The 23,911-nt window shown below is 42.5% G+C and overlaps 1 protein-coding gene across 1 annotated transcript in view; it reads left to right on the top strand.

Annotated features, from left to right (window-relative positions):
• The first annotated feature begins 3,313 nt into the window (after window positions 1-3,313).
• Window positions 3,314-23,911, top strand: part of TAF3 (TATA-box binding protein associated factor 3) — a 196,024-nt gene continuing 175,426 nt past the window's right edge. The window contains exons 1-2 of the mRNA XM_017521136.2: window positions 3,314-3,703; window positions 9,547-9,789. Coding sequence (XP_017376625.1) covers window positions 3,538-3,703; window positions 9,547-9,789 — 409 coding nt within the window. The 5' untranslated portion in view covers window positions 3,314-3,537. The remainder of the gene's footprint in view (window positions 3,704-9,546; window positions 9,790-23,911) is intronic.

The raw sequence follows: 23,911 nt of genomic DNA, 5'->3' as shown, positions 1-23,911 counted from the left end.
ATATATATATATATATATATATATATACACACACACACATTGGTCAGGTGTGGTGGCTGGCACCTGTAATCCCAGCACTTTGGGAAGCCGAGGCAGGCGGATCATGAGGTCAAGAGATTGAGCCTATCTTTGGCCAACATGGTGAAACCCTGTCTCCATTGAAAACACAAAAAAATTAGCTGTGCATGGTGGTGCCTGCCTGTAATCCCAAGCTATTCAGGAAGGTAAGGCAGAAGAATCGCTTGAACCTGGGAGATGGAGATTGCAGTGAGCCGGGAATGGGCCACTGCACTCCAGCCTGGGCGACAGAGCAAGACTGTCTCAAAAAAACAAACAAAACTTATCTCTACAAAACATTATATATATAAATATATATATATTTTCAAGATATATTTGTATATAACATACAAAATGCATATATATTTCAAGACCAAAAATATATATATATAAATATATATATTTTAAAATATTTATATATATATATTTTTTTGGTCTTGAAATATATATGTATTTTGTAGAGATAAGGGTTTCACTATGCTGCTAAGGCTTGTCTTGAACTCCTGGCCTCAAGCCATCTACCTGCCTTGGCCTCCCAAAGTGTTGGGATTACAGGCATGAGCCACTCCACCCCATCAAGTCAGTGACTCTTTGGGGATGCTGGGTTCCCAATAGGTGGATGACATGGGGTGGAGACGGGAGTTTCACCACTTACATCACTTCCAGGGACCCTCCTGGGAAATTGTTCTTCCGGTCCCTGCCACTCAGGGTTCTCCAGGTTTATAGATCCTATTTCCAAAAAGGCAAATGCTTTCACCAGAGAACAGAGCAGGAGTCCCACTGAAATAGTAGCTTCAGTTGCTGCCTGGGCACTTCCACCCAGACTGCAGCTGAGAGAGAAGTCATCTTTAAGAGGCCTGTGGGTACCTCTTGCCCAATTTGGGGTATTATTTTTCCCAGTTCTGATGGCACAAGGACATGTTCAGCAGCCACCGTCTGAAAAGGGCTTGGAAAGCAGGGGCTTAGGCCAGCACATGGGGGTCTGCATTGTGCCACCAGGTAAGCTATTGAGACCAGAAGTGAGAGAAATGTAGAATTGAGGAGGAGAATACCTAGCAACAGCTGAGGCCCGGCTGCAGCAGTCGGGGCTGTAATTTGTCTCCTGACCTTCCTCTTTAATGTCTTCCCCAGGGAAAGGGCCCCCTCCAGAATCCTGGAGGAGCTGTTCCTCAAACCAACAAGTGTCTCTGAGGGTAAAAGGGATGAACTGTGATGAATGCTAAATGCACTGCTCAGAGCCCCTCAGGACTGAAGGACTTCAGCTGTCCTTGGACTTGAATGGACTCAGCTGCAGGCAGTTCCTTTGCCTACTTTCCCAGGCAGCCCTCATGCAGTGGCCTGTTCCTATGTGAATAGAAAGGTCCAGCCTTCTTGTTTGGATTCAGGGAAGCTCTGAAGGTCCGCTCCAGCTTGAGCGCCCTGTGAGATTGGCTTGGCTGAGGCTTTCCTTGCCCAGCATTCACTGCACCTGGCTTTCACTCCTTCCCCCAAGTCCCAGGAGGACTCCTCAATGAACTTTCTGCAGGCTTATCTCAATCTCAGAGCTGACTTCCTGGGAACAAAGCCTGTGACATATGATCATGTGTGTCGCTATGCGGGGGAATGTTCTTGTTTTGGGGTGACCCATGTTGAGGTGTGGTGAGGTTAAATGTTATGAAGTTTGCAGCTTACTTTCAAACTGCTGGAAAAAAACTTGGGTGCATATATAAATACACAAGATATAGTAAATGTGGCAAAATGTTAACAATTGGTGAATCTAGATGAAGTGTATACCTGAGTCTATGATTTTGTTTCAACTTTTCTGTAGGTTTGAAATTTTCAGAAATAAAATCCCCTCCCCTATACACAGAAAGGCAAATGAAGAGGAGCAAACACCCAGGGCGGTGGCGGCAGAGAGACAGATTTGTGAAATCCAAGGCGCAAAAGAGTTTCAAAGTTATGGTAGTGTTCAACATTATCAAATGGCTACAAAATAATAAGGCTAGGTCTGAAAAGTGTCTCACAGATTTAGCAACAAAATGTTGCTGATAACTTGGGGACAGATGTCCATGGACTAAATACAGGCACCTTGCCATATAGTACCTTGCTTCTCTGCAGATCGCCATTTAACTGAAGAACCATAATTTCACTTCTGTTGCGTTTCCCAGACTCAAAAATTTGAATATCATGTTCAAAGTTCTGGAATAGTCCCTGTAGGAGGAATACAGAGCCACTCATAAACTCACAATTTATTGCAGGAGCACACAAACTCTTATACTAAATACACTGTGATAGGTACAGAAAGGCGTATTTAAGAAACCGCATAGTTCAGCCACTACAATCGAGCTACTGGAAGGCTGAATCTAGACTTGCTGTGGGATCAGTTTGGTTTTTGAGATGTGTTCCCAATTCTGAATTTAAAAGTCAAGGTATTTATCCCCAAATCCCAATTTCTGGCAATATTTGGCTGGAGCTGGGAGAAGGCTCTGGGATAGGCAACCGTTCCCAGGACACTCACCCTGCGACACGGGTTTGAGGCTCTGGTTTGACCTCTGCAGGCAGCCGAGGTCCCCATCCCCCTACAGGCCACAGCCGCGATGCGCAAATCGCACAGTACAGCCCACAGGGAGCTCACCTGGTTTGAAAAAAAAAAAAAGTTTTATCTCAACCAGGGCTGGGATTAGAATGACATGAGTGAGGCAGGAGTTTATGGCATGGGTTTGGATTTTTAAAAAACTATTAAAATATTATCGATCTTGATGACTGAATTTTTGGGGGGCCCCATTAATTTGGCACAGAGGCCTCCTCCTGTTCCCCGCCCTATTGCGAAGGGCTTTAAAGGACATGCGGAACAGCTTGGGCTTTATTTAATCTGTGCAGTGGCAAGCAGCTCAATACATAGATTTTTAGCAGAAGTAAGACCAGCGCAGGTCTGCGTTTGGCGAGCATCTCAAATTCCCACGCCCCAAACTTCTCTCTAGCACTTAACCCTCTAACATGACTAACGTTATTAATGCTAACTCTCTAACATGTCAATGTCGTATCCCAGATCCCTCGTTTGCCCCTAAAACACGGGCATTTTTGTCCCCGCTCTCCGTCCAGGTGAGCGCCCCTGGGAAGCGCCCCAGCACCTGCCACCCCCGGCGCCTCCTCCACCTGCGCGCCGCAATCCCGCTTCCGGCCGGCTTCCAGGCCTCAGAGGCGATCCCGAGGCGTCGCTCCGCTCCCACGGGGCGGAGCTTTCTCATCGGTGCGCTCGGCATTCGGCTCGTGCTGCCTCGCTCCGGCGGCCGTCCAGCGGGAGGCGGAGCGAGTCCAAAATGGCGGCTCTCAGGCTGGCGCGCTCCGTGCTGCTGGGGCTTTGAGGTGGTCGCCGGGGGTCCGTGGGACCATTATCCCGCCGCGGAAGCCCTAGAGGATGAATCGGGGGCCCTGCTAAGGTCTGGCGGCGGGGCTGGAGAGCAGTGGCAGCAAGGGCTGCGGTGGCGTCCACGCAGCGGGATGTGCGAGAGTTACTCCAGGTCGTTGTTGAGGGTCTCGGTGGCGCAGATCTGCCAGGCGCTGGGCTGGGACTCGGTGCAGCTCAGCGCCTGCCACCTCCTCACGGACGTGCTGCAGCGCTATCTGCAGCAGCTGGGCCGGGGCTGCCATCGGTACTCTGAGCTCTGTGAGTACCGGGCTGGGTGCGGGAGGGCTGCCCCGGCAAGTCAAGGGTGACACCTCCGCTCTCCCTTCCCCTCCGCGTCCCCGGGGTGTGCGTCCCGCAGCCTGCCTCGAGATCTGCTGTCTCCTCGGCCTCCCACGTCCCTGGGCTTCCACTGACCCTGCAAACTCTAGTCATCCCTCGGGTGCCTCTTCTTCATCCGCTAACTTCCCGCCACCAGCCCGGGAGCCGAGTCTTCGCTCGCAGCTCCACACCCTCCTGCAGCTCCTCCGCTCCGAAATGTGCCTGGATCTCTCTCATTGTCTCCTGTTTGCTGCGGGCAGATCCACCCCCAGCGTGCCTTACACCCTCTTTTACCTCGGTCCTTTTTCTCCCTTGCCCGAAAACTACTACAACTAGTTGTCACAGGCGCTCCGTCTACCGGCCGTTTCTTACAAGACTGGCCATTCCTGAGCTCCTAGCTACACAGACTCGTTGACAGCTCTGCTCCGTTAGGGACACTGCCTCTTCTTTCTGTATCTGTTCGTTTCGTGAACAGCATCTCCACTTTCTGTTTTCCCAAGGCTGACTTTGTCAGTTTCGCTGATCAGATGCACTTTCACTTACGTCTCAGTTACCAGTGAGATGTCAGTGGTTATCAAAGTGGGATAGAGGGACCGTGGGCAGTTGACAAGATTCTCCAGGTAATCTGGGCTACAGTGCTTACGGGTTTTAAGTGAATGTCTGGTAATATCTATAACTAGTGGTATTTAATAATTTAATGGAAGGAATGGTATTTTAATAGCAGCTACACATTATCATGTTGATGTGAAGCATGGCATGTGTGTTTGTTGAGGAGAGGAAACTACCACTCATTGACGTTTCAGGTCATGATGATTAAGGTGATAAGCTGGAGAACTGAATGAAGTGTTTCATAGGATACTTTGTTTTGTTAAAGTGGTTCCTAGACTGAAAAATTGAGACCCACAGACACGTTGTATTGCTTAGGCCCCGAGTCTCGTTCCCGCTTCCACAGGGCTGCCAAAATAATCTATCCATAACACAAATATGATTTTGTCATTATTCTTAAAAGTATTTTAACTGTATTCTATTGGTTACAGGCTAAAAATCTGAACTCTTAACAGCACACAGTTCCCTTCATGAGCTAGCATCTTGCTTATCTTTTGCCAGCCTGCCATGCTAATCTGTAGCCATGCTGAGCTGCTTGCCTTTTTCAAAATGTTTAGGCTATCCATTTCTACATGCATGCTGTTTTCTACCTAGAGTGTCCTTTGCCCTGGCCCACCAGTAGTACTACTTTTATTTTGAGTTGTACTTATCACTTGCTCTAGGGAACTCATGTTATCTGCTTTCATAATTCTGTGCATATTTCTTTTGTCATCTTGTTTTGTAATCACCTGCATATGTCTCTTTCCCCTCCTCAGGAGAAAAATTGATTATATTTGTATTCTGTAACCTATGGGGCCATTATATAATAGCTACCTGAGAAATATTTGTTGAAGAAATGAATGAACTGATAAACCAGTACCATAATAGCCACGTATTGACTTCACATTTTGAGTTCCAAAAATGTGTATGTTTTGAGTGCTTGATTTCACTGAGACTTCTATTCTTCTTCTTTTGAGACAGGATCTCACTCTGTCCCCCAGCCTGGAGTGCAGTGGTGCGATCTTAGCTCTCTATGGCCTCGAACTTCAGGGCTCAAGTGATCCTCCTGCCTCAGCCTTCCAAGTAGCTGGGACTACAGGGACATGCCACCATGCCCAGCTAATTTTTTTATTTTTTGTAGAGATGTGGTCTGGTTATATTGCCCAAGCTGGTGTCAAACTCCTCAGCTCAAGTTATTCTCCTGCCTCAGTGTTTCAAAGTGCTGGGATTACAGGCGTGAACCACCATGCCTAGCTCACTGATACGTCTAAATTTGGAACCGCAAAGTAATATGCATGCATTTTTATCTTGAAAGTACATCACCAAGTGACTACTCTCCTAGCTTTTCTTTCTTTTTCCTCTGGCCTGCTCTGCAATGGTCCTTGAGTATACTGTTAACTGATAGGCTAAGCTAGGCATAGTTCAGATTATGTTTGCTGCCATGTTCTCTACATAAGGACAGATGTTCTGTATCTTTAGACATTCAAAATGTCTCCTGAATACATAGTTACCTTTCTCACCTTTTATACAGAAGAGAGCTGGCACTCCATGTGACTAAGTATTCCATAGTCATCAAGGGGTCATTGCAGCTCTTCATTATGAACCTTGTTCCTAATTACCTAATTTCTGTAGCCAGTTTCTTGTTTTCAGTGAGAATGAGATTGTCAAGTTCATTATTCCCCATCATGATTTGGTGACTTTTTTTATGCTAATTTTGGTATACTTATTAGATATTTTTAGGTTTGTTTTTCTATACCAGCCTTATTCTAAAATCAAATTCTGTAGCTCCAGTTTACCACTATGCAGTTTATATTCTACTCCTTTAAGTCCTTTCTGTTGTTTGAACAAACACTTACTGAGCACCACTTATGAACCAACCCCTGCACTAGGCATTGGAGACATAGAATTACTAAGATGCAGTCCCTGCCCATAAGGTGTGTTCAAGAGTGCCAGAATGTCAGTAAAAACAGACTGATGGGGTTTGTTTCTTCTAAAAGAAATGTTCTCAAGTTAAAGCAAGTATTAGAAGTTACCATTAATTCAACAATAATGAACTTCAGAATTGCCCTAAGGTAACAATTTCTCCAAGCATTCAAGGGCAGATGTTTCTGTCTGTGTCACATTACGTATTAAACACGTGTATATGCACTGAAAGCAGGTGCTAAACCTTTCAGACCGACTCTTCAACACTAGTGCTGTAATATTTTTTGCATGGTACAGGGAGTAAATGTAAGAGAGGAGTAAGAGGAGAGATGCTTGTAGGCTATGGATTTTGGGGTAGGATTACTTCACAGAAAAGATAAGATTTGAGTTGAGCTATGACGTATGGTTGTGTAAAGGTATCAAGTATTCCAGGTTAGAGAATAGCATACACTAAGCTGTCAGGTGACGTTAAGCATAATAAAAATACCAGTAAGGTGATCAACTCCATATACAGTTCATTCTAAGGGTGCCTGACAAAAATGTTCAACAGAGTGAAATCAGGTTATGGAGGGACTTAAAAGCTAGACAAAAGAATTAAAACATGTAGTAGAAAACATTGCATACTTCTAAGTAGGGGGCATAGTGTGATTAAAGTGGTATTTTAAGAAAATTCTATTGGCAGTGATGTGTACGAGATTGAAGTGGGCAGAACTTAAGACTATACTGAGACAGTGACAGTAAGAATAGAGAGAAAGGAAAACATCTGAAATCATGGTTAAAAAAAAAAAGTAGGGGGACTGGGCATGGTGGGTCACACCTGTAATCCCAGCACTTGGAGGCTGAGGCGGGCAGTTCATGAGATCAGGAGTTTGAGACCAGCCTGACCAACATGGTGAGACCCCGTCTCTACCAAAAATACAAAAATTAACCAGATGTTGTGGCACATGCCTGTAATCCCAGATATTTGTGTGGCTGAGGCAAGAGAATCACTTGAACCTGAGAGGCAGAGGTTTCGGTGAGCCGAGGTCATGCCATTGTACTTCAGCCTGGGCAACAAGAGTGAAACTCTGTCTCAAAAAAAAAAGAGAGGGATAGGGTTAGAAAAAGTACCAGATTTTGGTTTGAGGCTGCAAAGCATACGGAGGAGCCGAAGATGATTATACTTTTTAGACTGAGAGTGTAATAAGAGCTTTAATAGGAATAGAGGAGCTGAAATGCATATTGACATTCAGTAAGAAGAATATTCGTTTTATTTTTTCTTCTTTTATACATCACAGAAGTAACCCATACTTGTAGAAAGAATGTCAGTAAAAACAAACTGATGGTGTTTGTTTCTTCTGAAAGAAATATTCTCAAGAAAGAAATGAAAGACTGTAGAAGTATGTGGAGTTAGAAGTCAGTCTCCTGCTTCCACCACCGGCTTCCCTCTACTGCAGCCTCTATCCCCTTGAACTGTTAGCCATTGGCTGAATATCCTTTCAGACGTTTCTGTGTGCATTACCACACATGTGTCCAATTCTAGCAATATTTGGATTCTTTTTCATTTTACAGTGTGATTTAATTTCAGGCATACTGAGTTTGAAGTGATCAAATTTCAGGATTTCAGTTAAAAAGTCAGGTTGTCAGTTCAATCCTTTAGACTATTGAAAATCAGAAACTGGAGTTTTCATAGACATTTTTAAGGATGTAGAGACCTTAAGGTCTGCTAAGGGTAGGCATAGGAAAAACTTCCTTTTATAAAGAAAAATCTTACTATATCTAACTTTTAATCTCTTGATCTCTGTTCTAATTACATTTGAAAATTTATAGGTAAATTGTAAATTTACCTATAAATCCTATAAAAATTTACCTATAAATCCTGGGTGTACCCAGGACTACCAGTGCACCACTACCATGCCCAGCCATTTAAATTTACCTATAAATGGCTGGGCATGATGGTGATGCACTGATAGTCCTAGCTACTCGGGAGGCTAAGGTGGGAGGATGGCTTGAGCCTGGGAAGTCAAGGTTGCAGTGAGCCATGATCGCCCTGCTGCACTCCAGCCTGGGCAGCAGAGTGAGACCCTGTCTCAAAAAAAACCCACCAAGCAAAAACCAAACTTTTATGATCTAGATCTTCTTTGTAAATATTTTTGGGTTTTAAAAATTCATTTAATTGTATAATTCATTCAGTAGCTATTGAGTGCCAGTTACGTGCCAACCACTGTTTAAGGTTCCACAGTGAACAACAGAGGAAATGTAACGAACATTGGCTTTGTCAGCACAGCACACTATTTACTTGATGATTTAAAAAAAAAAAAAAGGGGCCAGACACATTGGCTTACACCTGTTACCCTACCACATTGGGAAGCAGAAGAAGGAGGACTGCTTGAGGCCAGGAGTTCAACATAGCCTGAGCAACATAGTGAGAACCCATCTCCACAAAATGAAAAAAAAAATTAGCCAGGCATGGTGGCATGTGCTTGTAGTCCCAGCTACTCAGGAGGCTGAGATGGGAAGATTGCTTGAGTCCAGGAGTTTGAGGCAGCAGGGAGCACTCCAGCCTGGGCAACAAGCAAGATGCCGTCTTTTTTTTTTTTTTTTTTCCCAAGATGGAGTCTTGGTCTGTCACCCAGGCTAGAGTGTAGTGGCGCAATCTTGGCTTGCTGCAACCTTCAACTCCTGGGTTCAAGCAGTTCTCTTGCCTCAGCTCTCCGCCCCCTGCCCTGAGTAGCTGGGATTATAGGCACATGCCGCCATGCCTGGCTAATTTTTGTATTGTTAGTAGAGATGGGTTTCACCATGTTGGCCAGGCTGGTCTCAAACTCCTGACCTTGTGATCTGCCTGCCTTGGCCTCTCAAAGTGCTGGGATTATAGGCATGAGCCACCTTGTCCAGGCAAGATGCAATCTCTTAAAAAAAAAAAAAAAAAAAACCCACAGTATTTTATTATTATTTGGGGGGCATTTTCTGTGTGCTAGCCAGCCACAATTCCAGATGCTTTTGATAATCTGTAAATTACTTTAATATTTGTTCTATAATAGTTGATCATGAGTTGGATTGTTTCTGTGCTGTTCTGACTAGTTGTCTGATTGTATTTGAACTTGACTTTAATAATCAGCTTAAACATGATTCTGTGATACTCTATTTAAAATCTATTAAATTCTTTCCAATAACTAGGTCAAAATACTTGATTCTGAGCTGCATATTTATTTAACTACTTTTTCTTAATATTTAAAAATATATTCATGGGATTTTTTTTCAAATAATTTGATTTGCTTTTGACTTTGTTTCAGATGGCCGAACAGACCCAATTTTGGATGATGTTGGTGAAGCTTTCCAACTTATGGGGGTTAGTCTGCATGAACTGGAAGACTATATTCACAATATTGAACCTGTCACTTTCCCACATCAAATTCCGTCGTTTCCTGTTAGCAAGAACAATGTACTTCAGTTTCCTCAACCTGGAAGTAAAGATGCAGAGGAAAGAAAAGAATACATTCCTGATTACCTACCACCCATTGTGTCCTCTCAAGAAGGTTTGTGAGTGTTTCTTCTTCATTTGTTAGTGACTATTTTAGTGGATTTTGAATCCTCTTTGCTTTCCATGCTATGCCGACTTTATAAATTCTGGAAACACAATAGAAACATTTACTGTTATTTACAAATTGTTCTAACTCTTAAACCAACAAACTTGCAACTGATATTACCAGGTAGAGCCATGGTGTAATCAGGGTTATGTCTGAAGTATTTATCTCCTTTATAAATTTAAAGTAGAGAACAGTGAAGCCAAAAAGAAGCCTTTCAACAGCCCTATTATATGAGAATGGGATATTAAGTAAATTAGAAAACCTTTGAAACAGAAAAATTGGGGTAGTTCTTTTCCTCACCCCTTATCATTCAGGCCGTCAGTTGAATGCAATGGCTTTATATTGGAAACAGTGAGTGGATTGTGCGTATTCACTGATATTGTGTAGACTTCTGTATTTTATGATGAGTAGAAATGTTTATTATTTGATCATATGGAACTTTTGATTATAAAATGATAGCTAATCAGGTACAGTCATTCCTATTACAGAATTCCTTTTTTTCTGCATAATTTTAGATATTGATCACTAAGTTCACTAAGATTCTAAAGAGATATTTAAGTAATTTGTGATCTCTAATACAACTACAAAATATTTTTTCTTACAAGAATTGGAAAAGTTGCAATTAAATTCTTTCATTTTGTAAAAAATTCTAAAACGTGTATACTTCAGGACAGTGCAAATGATGCCAGCAATTACTTTTACTTATGATTTTCTGTTGTAAAATATACATAACATAAATGGACCATTGTAGCCATCTGTAGGTGTACAGTTCTGTGGCAGTAAGTATACATTGTTATTCAACCATCATCTCCATCCTTCTCCAGAACTTTTTCACCATCCCAAATCGAAACACTGTTCCCATTAAACATAACTTCCCATTCTCCACCACTTCTAGCCCCTGGCAACCACCATTCTTTTTTTTTTTTTTATCTCTATGAATTTGTCTATTCTAGGCACCTTTTATAAGTGGAATCCTATAGTATTTGTCTTTTTCTGATTGACTTACTTAATATGATATCTTCAATCATTTATGTTGTAGCCTGTGTCAGGATGTCATTGTGTGTGTGGTTTTTAAGGCAGAATAATATTATATGTACATTCCACATATGTTTATCCATTCATTCATGGACGGGCATTTGGGTTCTTTTGACCTTCTGGCTCTTGTGATTAGTGCCACTGTGAACACTGGTGTGCAAATATCTGTTCCAGTACTTGCTTTCAAGTTTTTTGGGTCTATACCCAGAAGTAGAATTGCTGGATCATATAGTAATTGTATATTTAATTTTTGAGGAATCATCACACTGTTTTCCATAGTGGCTGTACCATCTAACCTTCCTATCAGCAGTACCCAAGGGTTCCAGTTTTTTGCAATTCATTTCTTATAATCGGTTCTACTTTAATAGCACTTTGAAGTGTTATCTGTTTGTCTCAGGAACTAGGTTTAAACTTGGTCTAAGTTGTTTCACAGTCTGCGTCAGGGTTGCCTCTTCTGAGAAACTGGACACATACGGGCCCTGGGTGGTAGGGATTTGTGGTAAACTGACGGATCCTCATTTAGACACTCTGGGTCTTGGCTGCGGTGGGTTCTACTGAGTGATACTAACACACTGACAGCCCAGAACCAAAGCTAGGACTTTAATCATAATCTACACTTAACTATTTGGTCCTTCTTGTCTTATTTGTATAGCATGAAAATATTCCACAATAAAATTCTCTTAAAACGTTATGGTTATCATCTTTAAATACTAGCAAGGAAATAAAACTTAAGATATCAGATTTAGATTAGGTAGTGAAGAAGTATGAAAAACAATTTAGTGATTTTTTTTTTTATATTGACTTCTGGCTGAAATTACTATATTACCATAAATTTTGGGGTTTATTTTCTGAATTATTTGAAGCAAAATAAGAACCTCATTTAGTTTTATGCAACCAATATAAATTATCAACATTTTATTTTTTGTGTGTTTGTTTTTTGAGACGGTGTTTTGCTCTTGTTGCCCAGGCTGGAGTGCAATGGCTCAATTTCGGCTTGGCGCAACCTCCGCCTCCCGGGTTCAAGTGATTGTCGTGTCTCAGCCTCCTGAGTAGCTGGGATTACAGACATGGGCCACCACACCCAGCTAATTTTGTATTTTTAGCGGAGACAGGGTTTCTCCATTTTAGTCAGGCTGGTCTCTAACTCCTGACCTCAGGTGATCTCCCCATCTTGGCCTCCCAAAGGGCTGGGATTACAGGCATGAGCCACCGTGCCTGGCCAATTATCAACATTTTAAAAGGAAAATAACATAAATCTTGAGAACACGACTTTTCATTTTTCATCGAATGTGTGGATTATCTAAGAAGGAAAAATATTGCTGATTTGTAAGATATGCATATGGTTCATAAGATGTGGTAAGTGGTAGGCAGTACAGTAAGATGCTCATTAAAACCTTCTCTTCTTCATGAGAAAAGGATATAAAATGCAGTTCTTTGATTACCATTTAAAATTATAACCATACAAGACCATTTCTTATCATTTACAATCTGAAATATTTTCTTTTTCATGGTTACAGCATGTTAGAAAGTTCCTGGTGTTCTGATTAGTGGTGCAAAGTGAAGTACAGAGGTGAACATCTTTGATAATGATACTGTTCACCACGCTCTTTATTTTCCTTTTACTTCCTTAGGAGCCACAGACAGGGTAGACTTTGGTCTTAAAATAAAACCAGGTCCTGCCAAGGGGCTCCCTCTTATCAGCCACTCAGCTTGGTTCATGTCAAAAAAGCCTGTGAATGTCTTTCTGCTCAGCACTTGGAGCTGGCGAGTGTATACACATAGAAGGCCTGAAGGGGCAGGCAGCAGGTTGTGAGAGGCACAGCGTGGACCTCATGGCGTCACTGAGACATGACTCAGCGAGTCACTGAGTTTCTAGTCTTCCCACATCACTTTACCTGTCTGAACTTTCTATTCGTCATCTGTAAAATAAGTGCAATAATACCTGTTGCATTGGGGAGATGGAGAATTAAGTGGTTTTTTCTTCTTGTTAACACATTTATATAAAATTGGACAGTGTTTAATATATAAAATACATAACAGTGTGCCAGGTGTGATGGCTTATGCACTTTGGGAGGCTGAAGCTTGAGCCCTGGAGTTCGATACCAGCCTGGGCAATGTCATGAGACCTCATCTGTACTAAATATAAAAGACTTAGCTGGGCATGCTGGCACACTCTTATAGTCCCAGCTATTGGGAGTCTGTGGTGGGAGGATCACTTGAGCCCAAGGGTCAAGGCTGCAGTGAGTTACAATCACGCCACCACATTCCAGCCTGTGTGACAATGAGACCCTCTCCCCTCAAAAAAAGGAAAATAAAACACATGACAGTGAATATTAGTTCTCTTCCCCTTTTTCTTTTTTTGTTCTTTAAGAATTTACTTTTGAGTCAAGATATAGTATACATTAGTGAAGTCACTCTATAAGGGGAATCAGTGTCAAGCTGGGTTCAGTGGCTAGTCCTAGCTACTTAGAAGGCCAAGGCAGGAGGATCGTTTGAGCTCAGGAGTTTGAGGCTGTAGTGCACTATGGGTGAGCCTGTGACTGGCCACTGCACTTCAGCCTGGGCAACACAGCAGGACCCCGTCTCTGAAAAAAAGAGAAGACTAAGTGTAATGCAGATTTACCATCACATGCCGAAGAGCTGAGGGAACAGACTTACTAGCTAGCTGGGCTGGGTAGATCCTTGACTGAGGAGCTCTGCGATCATCCGCAGTGTGAAGATGACAGAGGAGGAGATGATGTGGAAGGTGTTATTGCCTGTTCTATCTGATTATATGTTTAGGAGTGAGACCTCTTTGAAAATATTTTATACATGCATCTTTTTGCTTGGACTGTTACAGTTCTGATGGCTGGTACCCAGTGTGTTTTATCCAAGAACATTCTCTCCCCAGCTTGCCATACATATTTTCAGATTCACACCAATACCATATTTTTTTGCTTCCTATTTTATTGTGCTGAGGAATGTCTGAAAATAGTACAGCGTACTATGCCAAAGTCATTGTTGGTTCTCAGAGTGTGGTGGCTATACCACTGGTCAATGAGTGTCTTCTGAGGGGGTCTGTTGATTGGTTCAAAATATTTGTATAAGAAAGAAACATAGGTTGGGCACAGCGGTTCACATCTGAAATCCCAGCACTTTGGGAGGCCGAGGTGGGCAGATCACTTGAGGTCAGGAGTTTGAGACCAGCCTGGCCAACATGGTGAAACCCCGTCTCTACTGAAAATACAAAATTACCTGGATGTGGTGGTGGGCATTTTTAGTCCCAGCTACTTGGGAGGCTGAGATGGGAGAATCACTTGAATCCAGGAGGCAGAGGTTGCAGTGAATGGAGATTGTGCCACTGCACTCCAGCCTGGGTGATAGAGTGAGAATCCATCTCTCAAAAGAAAAGGAATATAAACCCTGTACTCTGACTTATTGCAGGAAACTTAGCAAGCTCAACTTAAACTTGGTAAAGATACTGTGAGATTGCCACTTTTAGAGTTTCTATTTTTTTAAAATTTAAAATAGACTATTTTTTAGAACAGTTTTGATTTACAGAAAAAATTGAGAAGATAGTATGGAGAGTTCACTCACATCTTAACCATTTCTTCTGTTACTAACCTTTTACCTGACCATGGTACGTGAATCACAATTAATGGACCAATATTGATACGTTAGTATTAACTGACGCCTGTACTGTAGTCACATTTCCTTAGTTTTTACTAAATGTCCCTTCTGTAGTCACATTTCCTTAGTTTTTACTAAATGTCCCTTTTCTATTTCCAGATCCCATCCCGGATATCATATTGTGTTTAGTTGTCGTGTCTCCTCAGACTTCTCTTGGCTGTGACAGCTTCTCAAACTTTTCTTGTTTTTGATGACCTTGACAGTTTTGAGAATTATTGGTTAGGTATATTGTAGGGTGTCCCTCTAGCGGAATTTTTCAGATGTTTTCCTCATGATAAGATTGGGGTTCTGAAGTTTTAGGGAGAAAGACCACAGAGGTCAAGTGCCACTTTTATCACATCAAAGATATCTGCTGTCAACTTAATTTATCACTATTGATATTGATGGTGACCACTTGGCGGGGGTGGTGTGTATTGCGTTTCTCCACAGTAAAGTTTCTCTTTTATCCCCTCTTCCCCTACTGTACTCTTTGGAAAGAATGCCCTCTGTGCAGCCTGCACTTAAGGAATGGGAGTTATGCCCCCCGCTTTGAAGGTGGAATATCTGCATACGTTGTTAGGAACTCTTTTGCATGGGGATTTATCGCTTTCCCCACTAAGATTTCTATTTTTATTATGAAGCTCTTTAAAAAGTAAACATTTACATGTTTGAAAAAATTAACAAAAGCAATACAAACTTGCTGAAAAAATATATTGCCAAATGAATTCAGTACGATGAAAGTGTCTCTTCACTTCCCTTCCTCCCCTTCCTGAGAATAGCCTAGTTCAGCAGATGGGCTCCTCTGCGTCTTCCCGCATGGCCTTTGGCACTCCTTGGACTCCCGAGTCTGCGGCCACTTTAGTGCCTGCCATTTCTTTCTCACGCTCCTGCCGTCCCTTTCTTGAGGTAGTTCTTGGTTCTGAATGCCAGTTACTATCTAAACGCTTGATCTGAAGGAAACTTCATACCTTTTCTCCCAGTTCAAGAAACAGAACTTTACCAGCTGTTTCAGAGTCCCTTCTATGTACGCAACCCCAGCCCAGCCCCTTCCTCCCTCCCTCCGAAAATAACCAATCACCGTCCTGATACTTTATAGGAATTACTTCTTAGTTTTGTGGCTTTATCAGCCAAATGCATATCCCTAGACACATTAATGTTCTTCACACATGCACCCCCTTTTTTACTTTACATTTTTTTTTGAGATGGAGTCTCACTCTGTCACCTAAGCTGAAGTGCAGTGAGCTGAAGCTCTCTGCAACCTCTGTCTCCTGGGTTCAAGAGATTCTCCTGCCTTGGCCTCCTGAGTAGCTGGGATTATAGGCGCAGGCCACTGTGCCTGGCTAACTTTTGTATTTTTAGTATTTTTAGTAGGGCCGGGGTTTCTCCATTTTGGGCGGGCTGGTCTCGAACTCCTGACCTCAAGTGATCCACCATCCAAGGCCTCCCAAAGTGCCAGGATTACAGGTGTGAGCCACTGTACCCGGCCATGTCATTTAACGCTTAGTTTACGACTCTCCTTTCATTCTTCTCTTTGTCTTACAGTCTATTTGTTGAGGATCTGGGTTGTTTGATCTACACAGAGCCCCACAGCTGGAGGTTGTGCATTGTGCACTCATAGTGCAACTCAATGTGTTTCTTGCAAATTGGCAGCAAGAATCTGAGGCTTGACCAGATTTAGGTTTAGCAAGTTATCAGCTAATGATGTCCAGTTTTCACTTTTGTTGATGGTAGCAGTGCTGATGCTCAGTGCCTAGATCATTAATTCATTAGGGGTTGCAAAGTAATGATAATACGATCACTTTGTTTTTATTTCATTCTTTAGTTGGAATAACTTTATAAGAAAATCCTGGCCAGGCATAGTGGTTCATGCCTATATTCCCAGCACTTTGGGAGGCCAAGGCAGGCAGATCGTGAGGTCAAGAGTTCGAGACCAGCCTGGCCAACATGGTGAAACCCCCGTCTCTACTAAAAATACAAAAATTAGCTGGGCATGTTGGCGCATGTCTGTTATCCTAGCTACTTGGGAGGTTGAGGCAGAGGCAGGAGAATCGCTTGAACCCAGGATGAGGAAGTTGCAGTGAGCCAAGATTGCACCACTGCACTCCATCCTAGGCAACAGAGCAAGACTCTGTCTCAAAAAAAAAAAAAAAGGAGCTAGAAAATCCTTTTCCTCATCCACTATTTAGTAATTTAAAGGTATAGTTTATGTATTGGAAGCAGGGTAAATGCTTGATTTTTTCATATGGCATACCATATGAAAAAACTGGTATACCCAGTTTTCAAGAGAATGAATTGGTCATCCTTAGAAGGTGACTAATTTTGTTAAATATGCTATCATTATGAACTCACAGATTTAAACATACTTGATAGATTTCATTCATAACAACTTTTACCCGTGTTGTAGCCTTAATTGTTGCATCTTTGACCAGAGGCAGCTTCTTCACTCTGGCTTCTGGGTCCTTTTGACATGACCCGAATTGGCTTTGGTGATGTCATCACCCTCTGGTGTATCAGAATGTTCTAGGGTCACCATGTGTAGTCACATTCTACACTTGGTGTAAGTCATCTGTCCAGGAAACCCTGGTTTCTTGGAAAATAGCATTTCTTTTCTTTTTTTAATTTTCGTTTTTTTTAATTATAAATTTTCAAGTTATACTTGTATGTATTTGGGGGTACAAAGTAATGTTATGTTTTATAGATACAACGTGAAATAATTGAGTCAAGCTAGTTAACATATCTGTCACTTCAAATGCCTATCATTTTTTTGTGGAGAGAACATTTAAAACTTACCCTCTTAATGACTTTCCAATGTGTAGTACATGATTATTTTCCTTTTTCACCATGCTGTGCAATGTCTCTCAGTAAAAGCACTCCCCCTGTCTGCGGCTCTGCACCCTTTGAGCGTCGTCTCCCTCCCACATTCCCTGCCCCAGCCTCTGGAGCCACCGTTGTGCTCTCTGCTTCTTGGAATTGGATTCTTTTCATCCTCGTATAAGTGAGAACATGTGGTATGTGTCCTTCTGTGCCTGGCTTACTTCACTTAGCAGAATTGTTTGAATTCCATCTATGTTGTCACAAATGATAAGTTTTCTTCCTTTTTTTTAAGACTGAATAATACTTTTTAATTTTTATGGGTACGTAGTAAGTGCAAATATTGATGGAGTACATCAGATATTTTAATAAAAGCACACAATGTGTAATAATTACATCAGATTAAATTGAATATTTGCCACCTGAAGCATTTATCAATTCTTTCTTTTTTCTTTTTGATTTTTGAGACAGAGGCTGGAGTGCAGTGATGTGATCTTGGCTCACTGCAACCACCATCTCCTGGGTTCAAGTTTAAGTGATTCTTGTGCCTGAGCCTCCTGGGTAGCTGGGATTACAGGTGCCTGCCACCACACCCAGCTAATTTTTGTGTTTTAGTAGAGACGGGGTTTCGCCATGTTGGCCAGGCTGGTCTCAAACCCCTGTCCTCAAATGATCTGCCCATCTCAGCCTCCCAAAGTGCTGGGATTACAGGCATGAGCCTCTGTGCCGGGTCCAGAATTTATCATTTCTTTGTGCTACAAACATGCCAGTTACACTCTTCAAGTTATTTTTATTTATTTATTTTTTTGGAGACGGAGTTTCGCTCTTGTTACCCAGGCTGGAGTGCAATGGCGCGATCTCGGCTCACCGCAACCTCCGCCTCCTGGGTTCAGGCAATTCTCCTGCCTCAGCCTCCTGAGTAGCTGGGGTTACAGGCACACGCCACCATGCCCAGCTAATTTCAAGTTATTTTTAAATGTACAGGGTGCAGTAGCTCACACTTGTAATCTGGGCACTCTGGGAGTCTGAGGCAGGAGGATTGCTTGAGGCCAGGAGTTCAAGATAAACTGTTCAATAAATTATTGTTGATTTAGTCACCGTGTTGTGCTATCAAAGGCTAAATAGTATTCTGCAGTGTATATATATTACATTTTCTCTTTTTTTTTTTTTTTTTTTTTTTTTTTTTTTTTTGAGACACAGTCTCACCCTGTCACCCAGGCTGGTGTGCAGTGGCGCGATCTTGGCTCACTGCAACCTCCGCCTCCCGAGTTCAAGCGATTTTCCTGCCTCAGCCTCCCGAGTAGCTGGGACTACAGGCACATGCCACCACATCCGGCTGATTTTTTGTAATTTTAGTATAGACGGGATTTTACCATGTTAGCCAGGATGGTCTCGATCTCCTGATCTTGTGATCTGCCCACCTCGGTTTCCCAAAGTGCTGGGATTACAGATGTGAGCCACCGCGACCAGACTATTACATTTTCTTTACCCACTCATCTGCTAATGGACACTTAGGTTGTATCTGTAAGTTGGCTATAGGGTAGTACTGCAGTGAACTTGGCAGAGCAGAATCGCTTCAACAGAATCTTTTCAAATCTTTTAGGTAAATACTCAGGAGTAGGGTTGCTGGATTTTATGGTAATTCTATTTTTAGTTTTTGGAGGAAACTCCGCATCTCTTTCCATAATGACTGTACTAATTAACATTCTTACCAACAGTGTACAGGGGTTACCTCTTTTCTCTGCATCCCTACTGACACTTGTCTGTCATCTTTTTTATAGTAGCCATCCTAACAGGTGGGAGCTAATGTCTCATTGTGGCTTTATTTCTGTAACGATTAGTGATGTTGGACATTTTTCATATATTTGTTGGCAGTTTGTATGTCTTATTTTGAGAAATGTCTACTCATTTTTTACTGGATTATTTCCTTCTTCTATGGGGTTTTCTTTTTTTTTTTTTTTTTACATGTCCCCAAGAGGGCTTTTTTTTTTCTTTTCTTTTTCTTTTCAGAGATGAGAATTGCAACTCCTGCTTTTTTTTGCTCTCCATTTGCTTGGTAAATCTTCCTCCATCCCTTTATTTTGAGCCTTTGTGTATCCTTGCATGTGAGATGGGTTTCCTGGATACAGCACACCAATGGGTTTTGGCTTTTTATCCAATTTGCCAGTCTGTGTCTTTTGATTGGGGCATTTAGTCCATTTACATTTAGGGTTAATATTGTTATGTGTGAATTTGATACTGCCATTTTGGTGCTAGCTGGGTGTTTTGCCCATTAGTTGATGCAGATTCTTCATTGTGTTGATTCTCTTTACCATTTGGCATGTTTTTGGAGTGGCAGGTACTGGTTGTTCCTTTATATGTGTAGAGCCTCTTTCAGGAGCTCTTGTAGAGCTGGCCTGGTGGTGACAAAATCTCTGAGTACTTGCATGTTCACAAAGGATTTTATTTTTCCTTCACTTATGAAGCTTGGTTTGGCTGGATAGGAGATTCTGGGTTGAAAGTTCTTTTCTTTAAGGATGTGGAATATTGGCCCCACTCTCTTCTGGCTTGTATGGTTTCTGCTGAGAGATCTGCTGTGAGTCTGATGGGCTTCCCTTTGTGGGTAACCCGACCTTTCTCTCTGGCTGCCCTTAGTATTTTCTCCTTTATTTCAACCCTGGTGAATCTGACGATTATGTGCCTTGGGGTTGCTCTTCTTGACGAATATATCTTTGTGGTGTTCTCTGTATTTCCTGGACTTGAATATTTGCCTGCCTTGCTAGGTTGGGGAAGTTTTCCTGGTTAACATCCTGAAGAGTATTTTCCAGCTTGGATTCATTCTCTTCGTTGCATTCAGGTACACCTATCAAACGTAGATTAGTTCTTTTCACATAGTCCCACATTTCTTGGAGACTTTGTTCATTCCCTTTTACCCTTTTTTCTCTATTCGTGCCCTCCCGTTTTATTTCATTGAGTTGATCTTCGACCTCTGACATCCTTTCTTCTGCTTGGTCAATTCGGCTGTTGATACTTGTGCATGCTTCGCGAAGTTCTTGTGTTGTGTTTTTTAGCTCCATCAATTCACTTATATTCCTTTCTATTTTGTCCATTCTCGTTAGCATTTCGTCAGATCTTTTTTCAAGGTTCTTAGTTTCTTTGCATTGGGTTAGAACATGTTCTTCTAGTTCACAGAAGTTTCTTACTACCCACCTTCTGAAGTCTGATTCTGTCATTTCATCACACTCGTTCTCCATCCAACCTTGTTCCCTTGCTGGTGAGGAGTTGTGATCCGTTGTAGGAGGAGAGGTGTTCTGGTTTCGGGTGTTTTCATCCTTTTTGCGCTGGTTTCTTCCCATCTTTATGGATTTATCCACCTGTCGTCTTTGTAGTTGCCGGCTTTCAGATTGGGTCTCTGAGTGGATTTTCTGTTTGTTGATGATGAGGTTATTTCTGTTTCTTGGTTTTCCTTCTGACAGTCTGGCCCCTCTGCTGTAGGTCTGCTGAGGTCCACTCCAGGCCCTGCTTGCCTAGGGACCACCTGCAGCAGCCTCTGCGCTTTCACTGGGAGCTGCAATCCTGAGCTGTTCCTAAACGGCCATCTTGGATCGATCCTCCTTTTTCTTTTCTTTTTTTTTGAAATGAAGTCTTGCTCTGTCATCAGGCTGGAGTGCAGTGGCGTGATCTCAGCTCATTACAACATCCACCTCCTGGGTTCAAACAATTCTCCTGCCTTAGCCTTCTGAGTAGCTGGGACTACAGGCACGCACCACCACACCCAGCTAATTTTTATATATTTTGTAGAGACAGGGTTTCACCATGTTGGCCAGAATGGTCTCAATCTCTTGACCTTGTGATCCGCCCAACTCGGCCTCCCAAAGTGCTGGGATTACAGGTGTGAGCCACCATGCCCGGCATTATTTTTTCTTCTCAACATCCTGTTCTGTAGCTCCGTTGTTTCTTTTTGTCCATATGCTGAAGAGTCAGCCATTGCCATACAGAGACTAGCAAAAGCTTTGAAATTCTTCTCCTCCTCAGTGATGACTCGAGCCTTCTCCTTCTCATAGACATTCTGGGTAGGTGTGACCGATCCTGTCAGCTGGGTGGCCAACTGCAGTTCTTCAGCAGAACTCTCTCCCTTCCTCAGGGCTGGGAGTTCCTGGGGAAGAGGATGAGTTTGGAGCAGTCCCCCTTCAGCCACTGCACAGTCCTTGTGGAAGTGGGGCTTCAAGGTCATGCCATTCTCACTGGGCACCGGGCTGCTGACTGCCCTCTGGCGCAGGACAGCAGCCAGAGTGTTCTGTTTATAGAGTTGTTTGGGTTCCTTATATATTTTGTCTTTTTTTTCTTTGTTGTGTTGTTTTTGGATTCCTTCTATGTTTTGGATGTAAACCCCTTATCAGATGTATGGGCGCACGTGTTTTCTCCTCGCCCACAGGTCGTGTCTTCACTCTGTTGTTTTCCTTTATTGTGCGGAAGCTTTTAATTTTGCTGTGATCCCATTTGTTCATCTTTGCTTTTGTCACCTTGCGCTTTTGGGGCCAAATGTAAAAAATAATTGCCCAGACCCATGTGTTATAGTTTTTCCCCTGTGTTTTCTTTTAGCAGTTTCATAGTTTCAGGTCTTACATTTAGGTCTTTATTTCATTTTGCGTTGATTTTTGTAAGTGGTATGAGATAAGGATCCAATTTCATTCTTCTGCATATGGATATCCAGTTGTCTCCGTGCTGGGAAATAGCATTTCAAGTACACAGTCTTGGTGCTAAGGGATACTTATTATATATAACTCAGTTGGTCATTGTTTCTAGGCAATAAGTAAATAAATATTTATGCACATGTAGATGTGTGTGAATAGTTAGGTAGGTGGATAGCGTTCTTCTTGAGTTCATGCAGATTTTCCAATTCATATTTAGGACTACAAGATTTTTATTTTTTGTGTTGCATCCATAAATACTTTCATCCATACTGAGAATTCTGGTTGTCAGGAATAAAGATGATAAAATTAGAATATTCCATAATTACTCATTTGCTTTATCCCAGATTACACGTACAATATTGCTACTGATATTATCATTCATGATTACTGAAACAGGTGAAAAAAGTTTTTTGAACTCATTCTGTCCTATGAAATCAGTTTTCTGTAATTGTACCATATGTATCTCGTCAGATCATATGGCTAACTTTCTTCAGTTCCACCACCTAATTTCTGAGTTGTCTCTGATTTTGATTCATGTACTTTCGTGTCTTTTAGATCGTTTTAAGATAGAACATTATAGGTTCATCTGTTTTTTCGAGTGTGTGTTTCTCTTGTACTTTCATTGTCTGGAGGGATGTTGATTTGCTATTTAGTCTTCTTTTCCTTATAGAAACTGTATGTGAGTTATTTTTCTGAGCCTTTGGAACATGGGTGGCCAATCTTTTGGCTTCCCCAGGCCGCATTGGAAGAAGAAGGATTGTCGTTGGCCACACACAGAAAACACTGACACCAATGATAGCTGATGAGTTAGAAAAAAAAAATCAAAACATCTCATAAGGTTTTAAGAAAGTTTATGAATTTGTGTTGGACCACATTCAAAGCTGTCCTGGGCCACATATGGCCCATGGGCTGTGGGTTGGACAGGCTTGCTTTAGGAAATTCAGGGTAGTTCCTCTGACTTTGCAGTGTTCCCTCTTCTGTGGTTTTTGTGGAATGTTCCAACTATGTGAACTTGCCCCCTGAGATTTTCTATCTGTTTTTCTCCACCACTTTTACCTGGATCTTCTTTCCTTCATGTCAGTTTTTGTTTTTCTGCTCAACTGAGATTCCACTGCCAGCTGTGTCCTCCCGTGAGGCTGTGTCCTGGCAGAGAGCAGCGAGGGTCAGGTCTGAAAGCTCCTGGGCTCGATTTCCAGCCCCACTGGATCTCAGCCACGCCCACATCCTCCCTGTACTTGAAGTGGTCCCATCCTTCCCAGCTTGCGCCACTCTGCTCTGGTTGGCCTGCCGGGGGCTTTCCAGCGGAGGCCTCGTGGCCCTTTTGGGGTTCTCCTATTTCAGGTCAGTCTTCCCGTCGCCTCTCACTGTTTCCCCTGCACAGATGCCTCATACTCGGGCCTTGTGGCTCTTGGTGGCACGTTGTCACCTGCTTGTATTTTGGTACCGATGGGTGTACTCTGTCACCTGACTACATTAGTTGTCCTCCGTTCATGTGGGAATTTGGGAAGATGCACAGACTATCTTGCCCCAGCTGCCACTTTCTTCCCTGGATTCTCCTTGTTGAAGCTTTTTGCTGATTTCATCACTGCTGGGCACTTCCTGAAGCTGCTTTTCTTCAGCGCCATCATACTCCCTTCACTTTCCTTATGTGATGAGCTCCGTCTCCAGGCCTTTCTTAAGCACATCTTCCCTGGCTCTCCCACCTCCAAACCGTTGGTGTTTCCAAAATTTTATCTTTTACCTACTATGTTTCTCAGTTTACTTGGTTTCAGAGTTGACTTCCCACCGCCATGTTTTGAACCCCTGTCTGTATGTTGATGCCTCCCCAGACTACCCTCCACATCACACCCCTCAGACCCTGCAGCCGCTTGTGGTTGGCCATTTCCACGTTTTTTTTTTTTTTT

Source organism: Cebus imitator, unplaced genomic scaffold, assembly GCF_001604975.1.
Source record: "Cebus imitator isolate Cc_AM_T3 unplaced genomic scaffold, Cebus_imitator-1.0 Scaffold20, whole genome shotgun sequence".
In the NCBI taxonomy this organism is placed as follows: domain Eukaryota; kingdom Metazoa; phylum Chordata; class Mammalia; order Primates; family Cebidae; genus Cebus; species Cebus imitator.
Note: the sequence above shows the minus strand (reverse complement) of the source record. Positions and strands in the feature narration are given on the sequence as shown.